Consider the following 16567-nt stretch of genomic DNA (forward strand, 5'->3'; position numbering starts at 1 on the left):
TTTACAAGACCTTGTATCGATTCCTTTAAATTCAGGACGTTTGTGACTTGCTGCCTCTGGCTGCCATCAGCAGCAGTTCCACCAAAGCTGCCACAAAGCAGGAAGGCTGTCACTTCCCTGCCCTGCATGTTCCCCCTGCTGGTGTCCAAGGAGCAGAGAAGGGGGGAGAACTGCTACTTGTGTCCAGAAGGATAGAAAAAGAGACAGGAAGGGGACAGAGGAGAGAAGGACTGAGGGATGAGATGTTTACTGCGAGTCAGGAGTGGAGGTCAGTCTGTTATTTGATGGTGAGGTTGAAAAGCCAAGGAGTCCAGGAGAGTTCATATGGCCATAGGAAGGTTGGATCAGAAGCAGAACTGACTGAAAATTACTCGATTCTTGCTGCCTAAAGCTTGGATACAGCCCATGCTTCAAGTTGCAGTGTTATGCTGTGATCAATGAATAGCTCAAACTCATTAGCAAAGTGGGTGCTTCATCTCTCACTTTAGAGAACAGGAGGTAGATGGTGACAGCCTACTACTCATAATCAACAATTGCAGGAGGTCTGTGCTGTGTAACTTAACTGTCAAACCTCAGGTATGTACTGTGAGAATCCCACAATATTAAATTCTGGATTTGGACAGGACTGGGTTCACTTTTTGATACATAGATGGATAATTTATTTTGTATCAACTTCATTCAGTGAAGTGCAACAACCTCCATGTTCCTTGAACATCCAATACTCAGACATTGACAAGTTAGAAAATTGAGACTGGCTTCCTAGAAAGCATACATTTTCTTATATAATACTAAGATATTTACAAAAGTAGTAACCTGAAAAAGAAATCTTAGGTTTCTTCTATACAGCTGGATAAGAAGCTGTATATTGTAAATGCAAAATGAGAGATGTGTTGTCTTGAAAAGGAATTTGTTACTCTTTTCTACAGGTATTAACAGATAATTCTGTAACGTCTGTTCAGTCAGGACAGGAGCAGCTGCAGGTATTTCCCACCTGCACTGGAGGCAGGGATCTGTGTCTTAAGGGGACAAAAGCTACTGGCTAGTCAAGAAAAGACAAGCAGCTGCTTATCCCTCTTTCATAGGTCCTGCATTGCTAAAGCCAAGATGGAAGTCATATTGATGGGTCATGGAGAAGGGGATGCATTTGGCTGTAAAAAAAGTAAAAGGGATTTGGGAGATGGAGCAGGAGGGATCAGCTTCCTAATGTTGGCCCCCCAGTCTTTTTCTCTAGATGCTCCTGTGAGAAGAAGGACTAGAAATGTTTTCAGTGCAAACAATGCAAAAAACATGCACCTAAGCTGACAGTTACTCCTTCAAAATGTGCAATTATTTGTAGCACCATTAAAAGGAATTAATTTTTTTGTTGTACAGATCTGCCAAGTGGTCCACACACTTACCGCTTAGAAGATCTTGCCTATACTAGAAGTGGAGACAAAGGCAATTCTGCAAACATAGGTATTTTTCTTTCTTTTGCTTTCTGAAGTGATGAAACATTTTCACATTAAGAGTTACATATCAAATGCTAGTCTTAATTTGTTTAAACATCACCTGACCTTTTTTATAATTGTGCTGAAACAAATGAGAATATGTATTGAATATGGATTTACTAATGAAATATCTGTAGTCTTCTGATTAGCCGCTGTTGTAATCTGAGGTACTAAGAAAAAATGCTAGCGTGTCATACTAAAAAGAAAAGGTTTTTGTTTTGGGTTGGAAAGTTGAGCTCCCAGAAGTTAAGAAATGCCTTTTTAAGGTTTCTTTTACACATCACTTGCTAGTCCTTCATGTATGTATGTTACATAATATAATTTCTTGGTTGTCTGATCATGTATAATATTTTCATATATTAATTTTGTAACATGTCTATGGCTAAAACATTGACATTAGTAGGAAATACTAAGGTGTTCTCATACGTACAAGAATGTTTTTATTATATTGCTAATGCAAATGGTATATTTCAGTGTGCAGTCTCTTTGCATTGATTGTGCTGCTTCTTGCATTGTTTAATAATTCCTTCTATTCCTTACTTCTGCATGCAACAATTGGCTCTCTTACTTGTTGGAAGATGAGAGCGTGTGGTGTTCAAAGCTCAGTATGAATTAAAGGTGCGTTTGGGATTTGATTTGCTATTAGCTGTCATGCTAAAACTGATGAATTTTGTTCATTTGTATTCAGGAATATAGTTTTCTTGTCCTTGTTTGTGAAACTAGTTTTTTTGGGTTGAAGAGTGAAGCAATGTTGATTTTTTTTTTCTTTTTCCTATTTTTTCTTTTTCTTTCTCCATGATTGACCACTGTTGCAGTGTAGCATTGCCAAGTCATGAATGACGTATATGTAATAGACTGCTTCAGATACAAGGACACTGCAGGTTTTCTAAGGAACAACACTAACAACAACAAACTTAACCTCTAATTTAAGTCCAGATAAAAAGATCCCAGTGATACAAAGCTGTTTTCCTGATCCTGCTCTGGAACCTCAGCTTCAGCATAAAATTAGTGGAAGCTTATAAAGCATGTTTACAGCAGTAAAAATGTAATTGCAATTTGTCATACTTAGATCAGAATCCCGGGCAAGAGGTGGGGCAAGGACCAAACCTTTGGTCACTGATCATTCCTTGTTGTGATTGTGATTACTTAAACATCTAAGTCTTGCAAACCATTTAAGAGAAGAGAATTGCCTGTGGGTTGTTTGTTGTGATGTTGTTGTTCTTTAGGTGTCTTTTCAGTGGCAGGGACTGCTTGCAGCAGAAAAAAATTCAGTGTTCACTCAGTGGTGACTTAGCATTCTTTGGTGTCATGCTCCACCCTACATCTCTACTGACAGAGGGAGAGCTGTCATACTGTTGTGTTTTTTATTCAGGAGCTCATTAAAGGGGATCCATATGTACAATTTCGGTTAAGCGGAGGACCTCAAATTGATTTTGAAAGGATAAATACAAATTGGTTTTAACAGTTCCTATTTCATCTAATGCCAGTTAATGCCTAACAGGTGTGATAGCACGGCATCCCCTCTACTATCCATACCTAAAGAAAACTTTAACTGCTCAAGCCCTGGAGAATTACTTTCAACACCTTTTAGAGCATGAGAAACCAGAAGAAGAACTAGTAACAAGGTGAGTAGCTTGCTGTGCAGCCCACAGTTGTATGGTAGATACATGATGGTATCAGAAGTTATCTTAAGATATGTTAATATAAATATTGTGAGTTTATATGTATTTTCTTTGGGTTTTTTAATGTATCTTCCTTTGACTTTTTAAATAACAGCATGAACATAGTCAGTCACTGAGAAAGAGCATGAAGTTGGGCCTCTCTCGAAGCTGGACAAAGGCCGTGAATCCGTTTAGTGAAGGCATTTAAATTCTCAGAATTAGCATAGTACTGTTGGGGCTGTTCCTTTGTTTTGTGCCAGTACAGAATGTCTTTACCAACTAGAAATAGCTTCCAATGCCCTTTGAGAAATTTATCTTTCCACTGGTTTTGCACCATTTGGGAACTGCAGGAGCCTTAGTAACTGAAGCTTCCCAAGCCTCTGAGCCAGTGCTGAACTGAGAGTTAGAAATCTGTAAAACACTACCTGAAAGACATTCACACAGCCACTGTAGTCTGGAGCCCAAACTTACCTGATGATCCATCAGAAATGGGCCTCATACTGTCCCTGTTTCTGCAAAGCATTTTAATATTTATGAAGTTCACTCACTTTAGGTAAAGTATTCCTTCTAGTACTTCACTCTCACCCACTTTTGTGCCATCTATACCAAGCCACAATTTAAAGAAAAAACATAGCTGATTTCTCTTAAAATCTGAAAGAGAATACATCCTAAACAGGACACATATGTGATACTCACCTACTAAAGAATATTCTCTGCCAGCAGATAACATTCTTATTTTTGTGTTATGGTTGATGCTCAGGGCCCTTCCTGGGGACTGAATGAAACATACACTGCTCTTGCTGTAGCATGAGGTAATGAAGCTCGCTCTCCTAAGGATGTCCAGTAAAATAGTCAAGAGATTCTAAACCTTTTTATCTCTTTGAAAACAAGTAAAAGCTGAATACTGCCACAAAACATTCAGTCTTCTAAAACATGTTTTGATACAAAGTCATTTATGCTGCATATAAGGAGATTTTTAGCAAAATCCTTTATGTATTTCCATGGGTAGTGGATAAACTGTTGGCTGTCTTTTTGTTTGTTCAGAAAGCTTGAGTCAGAAAGGTACAGCTCAAAGCTTAGAGAGAGCTTGGAGTTATTTTAACCCCTGATCTTTGAATTGTAAGTGCTGGTTTTGTCTTCATAAGCAGCTCAGTGCAGATCTCACCCACTGTTTCATAAGTGCTAACAAATCTATGTATCTAATAAATTGTGATACTAAGAATTGTAATTGAATTTCCTCAGAAACAGAGCAGAGACAAGAAGAAGTAAACAATGTCATTCCTCCTAATGATAGTTCTAGAAATGGATTCATTGTCATTCCTTAATGCTGTTTATGTTCATAAATAGAAGCAGAAATTCGTTCTCTTTGGATGTAGCCAAATTAATTAGATTATCTGTTTGTGGTTTTGGCTTCCTTTAATGATGTGATAATGGAGCTCTGTGAGTAAATTGGAAAGCTACTGGGGAAAAAGAATAAAACCTTTTGTGGAAATATTTAGGATTATAAGGATTACGCTCATGTGCTTCAGATTGTGTAGTTTGTTTTTTAATTACTTGTTTATTTTTTAGTTTTAACTGTCATTAAAAAAAGAGTTGTCTTACTATCTGATTTTCCTTCATTTCCTTTATTTAAATAGTGAGTAGTTAAAAACTATGTATTAGTTTTGCTACTATAAACATACCAACCATGGCTCTTGCTCACTACAGAACAGTCTGTTAACCAGCTGCCTTTTATGCTTTCTCACTAGAGGCATTAAATAGGTGTACTAAAAAGAGAAAAGATGGGATTATTTTGGTAGAGGACACTGAAAACTCATGAATTTCCAGATCTGCAGGTAAAATAATAGAAAAAGACGATCTTTCCATCCTCAGGTGATTGCTTCCCACAGTAGAGTGCTGGAGTACATTCTTAACAGATACTTTGTATCTTGAGATGCAGAACAAGAAACTTTCTATGCAGTGGTACTAGGTCAGTCATTTAAGAAGGACAGTAAAACTATCCTGTAAGATTTTTCTATTTTCATCTTCTGAAATGTGGTATATGCAATGTTTTGAAAACATTTCAATACTCAGAAATATTACAAATTGACAGCTGATTTCTTCCTATGCGATGTTTTCACCAAGAGCTGAAGAACAAGAAATGTGGATGCTGATCCTTCTAGATGGCTTTTTCTTATATACATTTGTTAGGAGAAATAAGTATTTCTCTATAGTATCTCTCATATGCAAACACTTGTTTAAGCCTATGGACTTGGCTCCTGCTTTCCGGTGATGAAAAGAATCATGTATTTTCCTTGATTTAAATGCATTAAATAATTTTATATCATTATTATTTCCATGCTTTTTAATGGGAGATTGACCCGAAGACCTTACTTCTCTGAATACTATGGACAGCACTTTAAAGAAAGTAGTTTAGCAGGCACTCCATTGTGCATAAGCATGGGAATTCAGCTAGAACAGTGAATACTCCTTGTTATTGGTTTTTGTCACAGATACAGTATTCTTTGAAAGGTTTATTTGTTTTCTGTGTTTTTAAATGCAGCTCTTAAAACATTTAATTAAGTTGTACAATTAGATATTTTTTTCCTTTAGATCTCAGTTAATTAAGCTTAAGTTGTTTAATTATGTTGAGTAAATGCCTGCCAGCATTTTGTTCACTGTATTGTTGCTGCTTAAGACTATTATAATTCTTATAGTGGTTTTTCTTCCTTTTATTGTGCAAGTTTATATTCTTTCTGGAAATATTTTGGATGCTCAGATGGTACAGACAAGCCTTAAAATAGTGAAGATGTTGGTCACCATATATTATTTTGTAATTCTCATTTTAGCTACATTACTCCACTGTAAATATTTTCTTAAAGTAAATAGAATGAATATGCCATATAATAGTGTTCCAAATTAAGGTTTGTTGCTTGTATTGCATATTTCCTCTGCCAAAATTACTGCAGAAAGTGAAATGAAATTCTTCTACTTATATGTTTCTGCATTTATATGCTCTTCAGTTTGTCTTCTGATTTGTTTTTCCCGATTGATTTTCATGACACTTCTTTTGAGAGATGAGATATTAGGAATCAAAATTCCATCAGTCTAGTTCTTGAGAAGACCTCTTCCAGTTGTGAAATTCTTTGCTGCCTGGAAATCTTTGCCAGCTTTTCCGAGTAAAATTCATAGTGTAGTGCTTTGCTTTGGTAGCTCTCTGGCTTTCGTGGAATGTGGTGATTGGAAATTTTTATTTAGGTTTTCAGAAAATTTGGTGGAGTTGTGCCATATAGTTGATTATGGTATTAAATTTAGTAAATTAGGTAGGTAACTTATTGTAGAATTGCTTTATTCTTCATATTCTTGTCTAATTGAGCACTGATAGATTAATCTACTTTCCTGCCTTCCCAGTGGATTTGTCTTTAAGCATGATAATGGTGCCTGTCAACTAGTTTTTGAGAAAGGGTAACAGAACACCAACACCAATTTTTTTCTTAATTATAACTAATAATACTAACACTAGAGAAGAGTGGGGTAATGAAAAAGTTGAAGGAACTCATTGACACTTTTTGCCTGGGAGACAGACATGGACACTCCGATGACTTCTTGCTTTCTAGAACAAGATCTGAAGTGATTGCCAGGCTGCTCAGCAGAATCATCTCTTTCTACAAGAGGTTTAGGTCATATGCCCAAGATAAAAGGGCAGACAGGGCTGTGAGCACCAGCAGCAGCCATGGTTTTCACAGTGCTCAAAAGGAACTGAAAGAGATAAACCTCAAAGTGATAAAATCAGCTGTGTAAGAGCACTGCAAGAAATTGCACTTCTTTAGGGGAAAGATACAAAAAATCTGTCCCAAACAAATGAAGATCAGGTAGGTGACTAAAGCAAAATAAGTGATCTTGGAGGAAGCAGGATTTAAATTGGATATCATCTTTGTTAATTCCTCATGGCTTGATGATGTTCTGATTTAAATTCTTTCCTATGGAATTAATTAAAGCTATCAGGTTACTTAGATGAAGAAAATATTGAAGGAAAGCAAAACCAAAGAAAACCAACAATAGAAAGAAGATGGCAAAACACTGCAAGGAGAGGCAAATGGAACTATACTGTAGACCTATTTATGGAATTTGAAACAATAGGAAACCACAGAGCCATTTGCCAAACTGCTACAGAAGTTTCCAAATTGGAACTGCACCAGTCAAAAGCAAGGGTGGAAAAATGCTTACAGTGGCGATGGAACAGAAACATAGGTCTGTCACACTAAAATAAAGTTTTATCTGAACAAAGTATATGGCTCCAGGAAAGCTCTGAATTGAATTTGTCATGAAGTTATCTGTTTGTCGTAAGAGCTGATGTAGTGACTCACAGAGGTTTCTCAGTAATGAAGAGGGTGTCTTTCCAATTAGCTGGCAGCATTTGTTAGCAAAAGTGAGTTCCAGGAATTAAGTGATTGTACTTTTCAGTATCAGAACTAGGAGCTAATACAAATATTTTCTTTTGCCCCTCGTGTTGTCCAAGTTCATATTGGATCTTCAACCTCTGGCTTTCAGGTACCAACTTTAACTCACAGAAAGAAAGAACTCTAGAAACAGCCCTATTAGAAATTGGTGATTTTTGAATAGAGGAGAATGATTACCTTATGGTCCAGCTTTAAAACTATTAAGGGCTGGTAATTTGGAGTAAGAGGAAGGAACAAGAGGGCAAGTAAGGCCTTGTGTTAATCTTGTTACCTTTTGGACTTGACTCAGCAGTGGGCTGTGATCAGAAGCATAAAAATTTTGCATGCTGATTTTTGTCTGATGTTCTCTACATGTGTTTCTTCCAAAATCTGCTGGAAAATAATGTGCAGTTTTTATTTTACAGATATGAGTTACCAGGAATCCACGGATTAAATTTTGTTCTGAAGAATTCCCTTGGTGGTGGTGGTATAGCATCCCTAAGAAGTGACCCTCAGGCATGTATCAAAGCAATCATTTTAATGTAGTCATCTTTTATGGGTCTCTTTATAACCAGCTTTTGGGCTGGAACTGTGAGATTTGGGGTTTGATTCCACTTCCTTTTAATTTCCTGTTAATAGATACTGTCTATTTAATTTTGTAAGGTTTGAAAACATAGGAAAGTCGAAAGTGGATTTGGAATATTTGGTGAAAAAGATGTGTACTAATAAGATAGCACATCATAAAGAGCATTACTGATTTGAAGACTACCAGATTTTTGATGCACCAGCAAAATTAATTTATCAGAAACTAATTTCAGAATTAATATCAGAAACTTTTTCCTCATTTTGAAAAATGCAGATTTACTAGACAGTTCTGATTGTTTCCAACTATATACAGGAATCATGCTGTAGGACAACTCCTCATTTAGCCTATGCCTTCTATAGTTAAAAAACTGATAAATACTGTATATAAACATGAAAAGCAGATGGATATGAGTTCTTTTGTGTTGATGACTTCATGTGAATGTGGAAGTAAGAATTTTTTTTGCAAATGTACAATGAGTATTAAATACTTAAAATATCTAAACCTGAAGAGGAGATCCTGAGCCATGCTATGGCTTACACAGCTGTGCTCATAGGCTCAGAAATGCTCATGTGTATATAATTTCAGTGTAGTCAAGAAGACTGCTCACAGAGTGAGGTGATGCTATGTATGAATAGATAGAATTGAACCCCAAATTAATTGATTTTAGCACTAGGTACCAAATAAATGGAAGAAACTATTCAGATTTGGATGCTTGAAAACTCAAGGAGCTTGGAATGAATTCTCACCCTGATTATAGGAAAACCACTCATATGAAGCCATTTAAAAAAAACTTCCTTTAAAAAGATGGTATGTTTAGATAGTAAAATAAAATGTTGGTTTGGTTCTTTTTCTTGCAGGGTAAAGCACTTGGACAGATGCTGTTGGATTTCCAGATTAAAAATGTTCCTGATTTAAAATCACTGATAGAATAACAGGTGTTTAATATATATGCTTTTAACACTTAGTGGTATAAAAACAGTTTATGAACAAGAACTGGCTTCTTGAATGAGATTTTTTTTCTTTTAAGGTTAAAGAGTAGAAATTTGACAATTATTTCTCACAGGTTTAGCTATATGGCACAGATTGGCAAATGTTTTGAGTAATATCAGACTAATAGTGTTGTCTGTGCCTGATAACATTTCCTGTCTAGATAATACAGTGGATGAAGAATCAATTTATTTCCTGAAAAATAGAATTAATCAAATGGCAACATAACATTTAATTATGAGACAAGATAATCTTTCTTTCAAGATAGAAATTACTTCCTGTTCCGTCCGTCTCTCTTTTCCTTCTCCCATCCTTTATTTGGAAACCACTGGGACTGCTGTCCTGTCAGCTGTGTGTGTCCTGTGCAGTGAGTGAGGCTGGGTAGCCTGCTCTGTACTGCTGGGAAGGCAGCACTGTCTGGTACTGGGGAACAGTTCTCCCTGCTGGGCAATAAAGAAAAGTAATAATTGGTACTGTTATACAGTGACTGGTCATAAATGCTGACCTTTGGTGGTGATCCACCAAACTTCCAGCACTTTGTCTGGTTAATGATAGACTTTTTTATAGCATTATCCAATATCTTTTACTAATTAATCCTTAAGTTGAAAGCACTGAGTAGTAGTAAATTGCAGATCTTCATGTGGTAATAAATTTGAAGATGAGGAAAGGAGAGTCTGCCTGCTCATTCCTTGTGGTGGTGCAATCCTGGCAGGGGTGAAGCAGGGCTGGGTGGGTTTGTTCCACGGCTATTAAATCCTTGATTTGTGCAGCAGAGTCATGCATGGATTAAATTTATTTGACTGTCATTTGCATTGCCCTTCCCACAAAAAGGTGTCTTCTGCCATGAAGAAAAACCATGTTAAATGCAATGTACTCTTTCTTCTGACTCCCAGTTATGACCTCTCCATCTCCCTTCCTGCACAATATGATTAGCATTTTCAAATTGGGATACTTCTGAGCTTCTTCCTCTCATTAAGAAAAGATTTAAAAATCTGTATCAAATTTCCTGGGACAATAGCAAGGTGGAAATTCTGATAACTGTATTTTCTCTGCAGAAGCTGTAAAAATACTACTTCATGTGTTCAGGCATTTTATATTCAGAAATTAATCTTTTTGTTTATTTTGGGGAGATTTTATTAATTGTTTAGTGCTGAAAAAACGAGGCATTACTAATAGCAGACAAAATTATTGGTGACTTTTTTTAATTGTCACCAAACCTATCTGTTAGTTCCTAAATTTCCAGTGCTGTCTATCACTTACTAATTTCCTAGCCTCTTGCTTGCTAATGAGGACTATGCAGTGAATTGTTCCCACGTTTTCTGTGGTTTTGTTCATTTGAATTGAAGGCATCATAAATGAATGCTTTATACATCTAAAGAATTATTGCCTGAGCAAGTCATAGGTACTATCCATGTGTACATGATTGTCAGGTTGTAAAAAATAAGTCATTACTTCATTGCAGAAAAATAGCCAAGTTAATAACTTCAAAGGGAAAATGGCATGCAGGTTTTATTATGTTTACAGACATTGTTTGTTAGAAAACTCTCCTTAATAATTTGGAAGCGTACTGAGAGAAGTAAAAAATAAAAAGTGATAGACCTCAGTAGCAAACCTACAAGGATAAAAAGGCTACAGTAAATTTTTGCAGTTCACTCAATATGCTGCTTAAGTGACTCTGGAAATGTGTATGCAATAAGTTTCTGAATAAAAGTCAACATTTAAAAGTATAAATTTGTTTTAGTTGTTTATGTGGTTTCTTCTTCTGGAAGAGAGTAATACTTAGTTCAGGGGTTCTTTGTTTGGAGTTGTTTCACTTGCCTGCAATTTCATGCATTGTCTTGCTGGTTCCCTTCTTTGTTCAGATTTTTTTCTATTCTGTCCCTAGTCTTTGTTAAATACAAAAACCAAAAAAGTAAATTATACCGTTTGCTGGAGAGCTGATCACTTACAGCTCTGTAATGGAAGCTGTAATTTGCTGAAAGGAATGGTACAGTGTTCAAATGGATTGGATATGGGAATACAAAGGTGTTATTTTTTTTTATCTCTGGAGTAGTTCTTTTGGATGCTGTTAAACTATCCTTCACAAACATGTTTTCTGTCCATTATTTCTTTCAGCACACCAGCTTAAACCAAATGGCTTTGCTTTTCAGATACTTTTCTTGCAAAAAAATACTTTTCCTCCAAAAATCCCTATCCAGAGATGTTACTCTCCTTGAATATCTTAACATGTTTTGAATTCACGAAACTGTGCTTATTTCAGCAGTCCCAGATGATCTGAAAGTAAAGCTTGACTAATTGAGAGAGGTTTGGTAAAATACACACAAAGGTGAGCGTGTATGCAGTCAGCATTGGTTAACTTCATTCAGTTAAAAAATTCATTTGCCTGCTCGTTAAACCAGGTCTGTTCCTCATATAGGCAAGAACATACCCTTCCAACTCCCTGCCTTTCCTGCCTTTTCCCTACTGTGTTAGCTGTGAGAGCAGGATGGAAATAGTAATGTCTAGTGCATAAAATAAGGTTCCTTCTAATACAGGAGTTTCAGTGTAATGGAAACTGGCTTACACCGCTTACTTAAGTTTTTGTACTTTGGCTCATCTGAACTACTAAACAAAGGCTGCATTCTTACCTCTCACAGCTCCCTTACTGCATCTCAGCCTAACTCTCAAAAATAAAGCATGAGCTTTATCATTAAATTATTACATGACATTTAACAAACAAATACTTCCTCAGTGTTTTTGGGTTTATATTTAATATTCCAGAGAGATTTTCCCACTTAAATTTTGTACTAAAGGTACAAAAGCTATTATACAAAAGTCACCCAAGAAGATATGCCAGTGTTTGATGCACAGTGTATATTTTTAGTTTTGCCATCTCCAGTAGAGGTGTTTTTCCATTAAAGTATGTTTTCTTGTTTTCTTCCTTCAGATGCAAAATTATGGTAAGTATACCTTACATTGCACTGTAGAAGTTTGACAGTAATAGAAGTGCAACCCCTTGGGTTTGAAAGCAGAAAACGTTGGGTTGCAGGTTGCTTTTCAAGAATCTGAATGGTTTCATTCAGGAATTACTTTGATATGTTGTACTAAGTGCTTTGCACACAGTAATGCTCACAACAGTTGCAAGGTAGTGGTGAAGTATTCATTATCTGAGTGGATTCCACAGACCCGTCTGTTCTGTAATGCCTTTTGGGCTTGTTCACTGGGGTTTCTGGGCTTGTGAGTGAGTGAGTGGCTGGGGGGGAGGGAGAGAGGAAGCTCTTCAGTCCCTGAGGTATGAGGAAATTACACAGCAGAAGTGTCACACCTTTCACCTTACTACTTTGAAGCCCTCCCATGCAGTAGTAAGGCTTTGAGTCTCCTTCTCATGGCAATTCCTCTTCTTCGGTTTCATCCTGCCTTCCTTTCTGGATTTACTTGAAATGGACCCTGGTGATTTTGGGATTAAAGCTAACTGGCAAGAAGAAAACAAACAAAGGTTGCCTCCATGTGAAAGATCCCATTGGGAAGTGTCTGTATCTGCCAGGGAGTTCACTGAATTCCTCTACCTACCTTTGGACGGGGAAGAGGACAGGACCTGAGCTGTAGGACTGAAGCATCTCTACTGCCTATTTCAGCAAAGACCATTCAGACACTCCCTAGACAGCTTTAGGGAAGGGGAGAGGGGGAGTCTTGAGACAGTAGTGCAGGGCAGGAATGGTGCTTATCCACACAGGAGGGAAACAGCAACATTTCTGTGCCAGGACTTTTTGTGGAGTCTGACAATCTTCGGTACCTCCAGCTCTGGGCCACCTGCTGTGACCATCACCAAATTGGTGAGACCCTTTATGAAAATGAGGTGTTTAAATTTCTTTTCCCCTCATCCATTAAAATGCACTAGTTAAAAATGAGAAGTTCCTCCTTCTCCTCCCCCCGCTTTTCTTTACTAGGAGCAAAAGCCTCAAACCTTCAAAATAATGTTTTTCAACAGCTGGATTTGAAAATACTCTGGGTTAATTATATAATTGTGTGTCTGGTGGCTAATCTGCAGGGTTCCTGTACAAGCATCATAAGCTACATCTAAAAGGTATTTTCTCTTTCGTAAGTGATGTGATTTTGAAGTAGGGGACTTGAGAGTGGTAAGCCTCTGTTGCATAAAAATTTGGCTGAGACTCCAGAGAAAATCCCAAAGGCCTGATCACTCTGTTAGTAGTGCTGTGGCTGGCCTGTAATCAGCAAGTGAACAAGGGCTTGTGGGGAGGCTCTTTCTTTGCAGATGAAGCAAGGTGAGGATAGTCTTAGCTTCCCAGGAAGCTGCTCTCTGCTCCAAGCAGGAGGAAACAGAAGGGTACCGGCCATTGTCTTTTGTTGACAAGTAGTGTGGTAACCCCCTCCCCTGAAATATTTTCTTTACTGAGGAAGTGGGAAAACTTGCTTTTGGTTCATCAATAAACTTCTACGTTTTTTGTTTACAAGATCCTGAACCTGGGCTCAGAATCTCTGAGGGTAGAAGGCTCTCACCTGCTGGGTCCTTTGTATCCCCTTTGCCTTCCAAATCATACCAGAGTTGTTTGCTAATGGAAAGAAAAGGGATAGTGAACATTTTCTCTTTTTTGCTGGTGTGACCAAAGGGATTCTACAGCTCTGGGGTGGTCTAGAGGTCTCATTCGTGTTCCATAGAGTTTGAAGTGACTGAGGAGAGAAAAATAACCTACTGTTTCAACGCGGTTTGCCTGTGGAGAGCTGCCAAGCTGTTACACACCATCGCTCCTCTTCCCGCTTCCCCGTTTCGTATTTGGCATCCTGAGGTTGCAGTGTTTGCCCGAGTTTAAAGGAAGGTGCTCCACCAGACTTCTCCAGCGTTCTTACACACATGTCCTCTTTCCCTCTCCCTCCACCCGTTCCGCCTTTCTCAGAGGCGAAAGCTCCCCCCTGCAGCCGGAGCGACAGCGGCACGAACAAAGATCCATGGCAGCGGGCCGGGCCGCTGCGGCGGGGACTCGGTGAAAGGCTGCAGCCACGGCCGCCTCCCCTGCCACTCTCCGCGGCCTGTCATCTTCCAGGTAAAATGAATGTCTGCCCCATCCATCATCCCGCCATCCCCGAGGGGGCGGGAACCTGCTTGGTCACTGAAACTTCCGAGCCCCGATCGGGCGGCATTGTTGACCTGACAGGGCTGCTCTTTTGTGCGCTCCGTTGCCAGGATTTAGCCATTTGCATAATGGATTAGCATGAAACTGAACGCACGGGAATGCCGCTCCGCCGTTTCCCACTCTTCCTTAGCTGGCGGACCTTTGGGGCGAGTTCATTTATAAATGTGACTTGCCGCTATCCCTCGGAGACCTGTTTCCTTTCAGGGAAGACAGACGCTCCCTCCCCTGTCTCGCCACCGTGCGAGCACCGTGGCAGCCCACCCGGCCCCCCCGATCCGATCCGCTCGCCGCTTGCCCTCCGCGACGGCCGGGGCGGGCACCCGGAGCCCCTCAGGTCCTGCCGGCGGGGGAAGGGGCACGGAGCGGCTGTGGCTCCGGGAGCCCCTCGCTGCTCTCCCCGGGGCGGGAGAAGGGCTTTAACCGTACTTTTCCGTGCACTTCTACCTGGGCAGCGCGGGCCGTAGACGGGGCGGAGCTGCGGGTGGCTCCAGGCTGCGGGCACCGCGCCATCCCCAGGGCCGAGCCGCCGCCGCGGCCGGACCGAGGGACGCCGGGCCGGCTGAGGGTGCCCGCCGCGCCCCCCAGTAAAGCCCGGCCGGTCCTCGGGGCGGGCGCTCCCCACACGCCCCTCACCCGGTGGGCCGGCCCGGGTGCCCGCCCCGCCCCGCCGGTAGCCTAGAAAAGCGAGGCCGGGGGCCAGGAGCTGCTCGGAGACACCGAGGGTTTCCCCGCCGACCATGAAGAACCCCGTGCCACAGGCGGCCTCGCTGCTGCTGGAGAAGCTGATGCTCCTCGTCCACATCCGGCCATTGCCCGCTGGCTCCGGCGGGGAAACGCCACCGCCTGCACCCGGCTACTACGACACCAGCTGCTTCAAGCGAGGAGACCTGCTGGAGGTGCCCCGCACCCTCTTCATCCACTTCGGCATTTACCTGGGCGAGAACCGTGTCGCCCACTTGATGCCCGACATCCTGCCCTCCATCACCGGCGACCGTCGGCAGATCCAGCAGGTGGTGACCAACAAGCGGCTTATCCTGGGCGTCATCGCCAGGACGGCCAGCGTCCGGGTGGACACGGTGGAGGACTTCGCCTACGGCGGCAGCATCCTGGTCAACCACATGGACCGGCTCTTCGAGGACCAGGTGCTGGGCAGCGAGGAGGCGGCCCGCCGGGCGGAGAAGCTGGTGGGAGCCACGGCCTACAGCCTGCTCTGGAACAACTGCGAGCACTTCGTCACCTACTGTCGATACGGAGCCCCCGTCAGCTTCCAGACCGACAAGGTACGGCCCGGCCAGCGGCGGCGCTGCCCTTCCCCCGCGGCCCGGCTCCCCGCAGCCGGCCCGGCCGCCGCCGCGGGCCCCGGGCGGGGGTGCCGGTACCGCCCGCCGGCCCGGCCGCCGCTGATGCCGCTGTTCCCGCAGCGGGCAGTGCCGCCGGCGCGGAGCTGCTCGGGACGGCGGCGAGCCTGGCTTCAAGCGGCGAGGAAAGTGAAGCTGAATTAGTAGAACAATCAATACGCTTCTAAAATGCTCTGAAGCTACAGCCTCTAGCCGGAGCCACAGGCAGTACCGGGGGTGATGCTGGGGGTGATGCGGTGCCAGTCCAGCTCTTCCCCTCCCTCCGGGGAGCCTGTGTGAGAGCTGAGGCAGCAACCGCTGCTCTCTCCCGAGAGAGTGGGCATCGCCAGCTCTGCAGCCAAAGCTTTCCTCTTTAAATCTCATCTTTTGCATTTTTTTTTTTTTTCCAGTTCTGTGAGACTGTGAAGATGATTATTCGGGACCAGAGGAGCGTCCTCGCGTCGGTGCTTGTGGGACTAGCGTCAATAGTCTGCCTAGGTGTGGCACCGTCCACCACACTCCCCACCATCTTCATTCCCTTCTTTCTGTGGATGGCTGGCTAAGAGCCTTCCTGGACTCTTCCATCCAGCGTCTGTATATAGGATGTATACTACTGTATTTATGAAAGCACACATTACTCACTGGCATCATGTAAAGTTTCTTAACTTTGTGCACCATTTTAAAATGCAACTTTGTCTAGAACACAGTGCACAAGGCATAGCTTACTGTGTAAGCCAAATAACAGATTTCCTGAAAATCTTGGTATATTTTAACACATCTTTAAATCATGGAAAAAGTAGGGTTGCGATGCAGTTCTGCTCCTTATCATTAGCCAAAAATTATTCTAATAACATCCTTCATGTTCTTCAATTGTTTAGCTGGGTGCCATAACTATTAATAAAAATGGATGATGGAGTTCCACAAAGTGATGGAAATGGAGAACTTGATTTCAAATTAAGTTT

At 41.2% G+C, this 16567-nt stretch overlaps 2 protein-coding genes across 4 annotated transcripts in view; both read left to right on the forward strand.

The window, feature by feature from the left end:
• LOC129120976 (uncharacterized) overlaps window positions 1–9145 on the forward strand; it is a 56475-nt gene extending 47330 nt beyond the window's left edge. For 2 of the 3 annotated variants that reach the window (XM_077177230.1, XM_054633832.2), the window contains exons 17-20: window positions 1372–1455; window positions 2989–3112; window positions 7992–8082; window positions 9010–9145. In XM_077177230.1, coding sequence (XP_077033345.1) covers window positions 1372–1455; window positions 2989–3112; window positions 7992–8082; window positions 9010–9084 — 374 coding nt within the window. In that variant the 3' untranslated portion in view covers window positions 9085–9145. Of the gene's footprint in view, window positions 1–1371; window positions 1456–2065; window positions 2106–2988; window positions 3113–7991; window positions 8083–9009 lie in introns of those variants that run through there. The other variant, XM_077177231.1, reaches the window with a different exon arrangement.
• Window positions 9146–11006: 1861 nt separating this feature from the next.
• On the forward strand, window positions 11007–16542 carry LRAT (lecithin retinol acyltransferase). Its single transcript, XM_054633873.2, has 2 exons — window positions 11007–15548; window positions 16016–16542. The coding sequence occupies exons 1-2, from the start codon at window positions 15006–15008 to the stop codon at window positions 16166–16168; spliced, it is 696 nt and encodes a 231-aa protein (XP_054489848.1). The 5' UTR covers window positions 11007–15005; the 3' UTR covers window positions 16169–16542.
• Window positions 16543–16567: the final 25 nt, after the last annotated feature.

The sequence above is a fragment of the Agelaius phoeniceus genome, chromosome 4 (assembly GCF_051311805.1).
Source record: "Agelaius phoeniceus isolate bAgePho1 chromosome 4, bAgePho1.hap1, whole genome shotgun sequence".
In the NCBI taxonomy this organism is placed as follows: Eukaryota; Metazoa; Chordata; class Aves; order Passeriformes; family Icteridae; genus Agelaius; species Agelaius phoeniceus.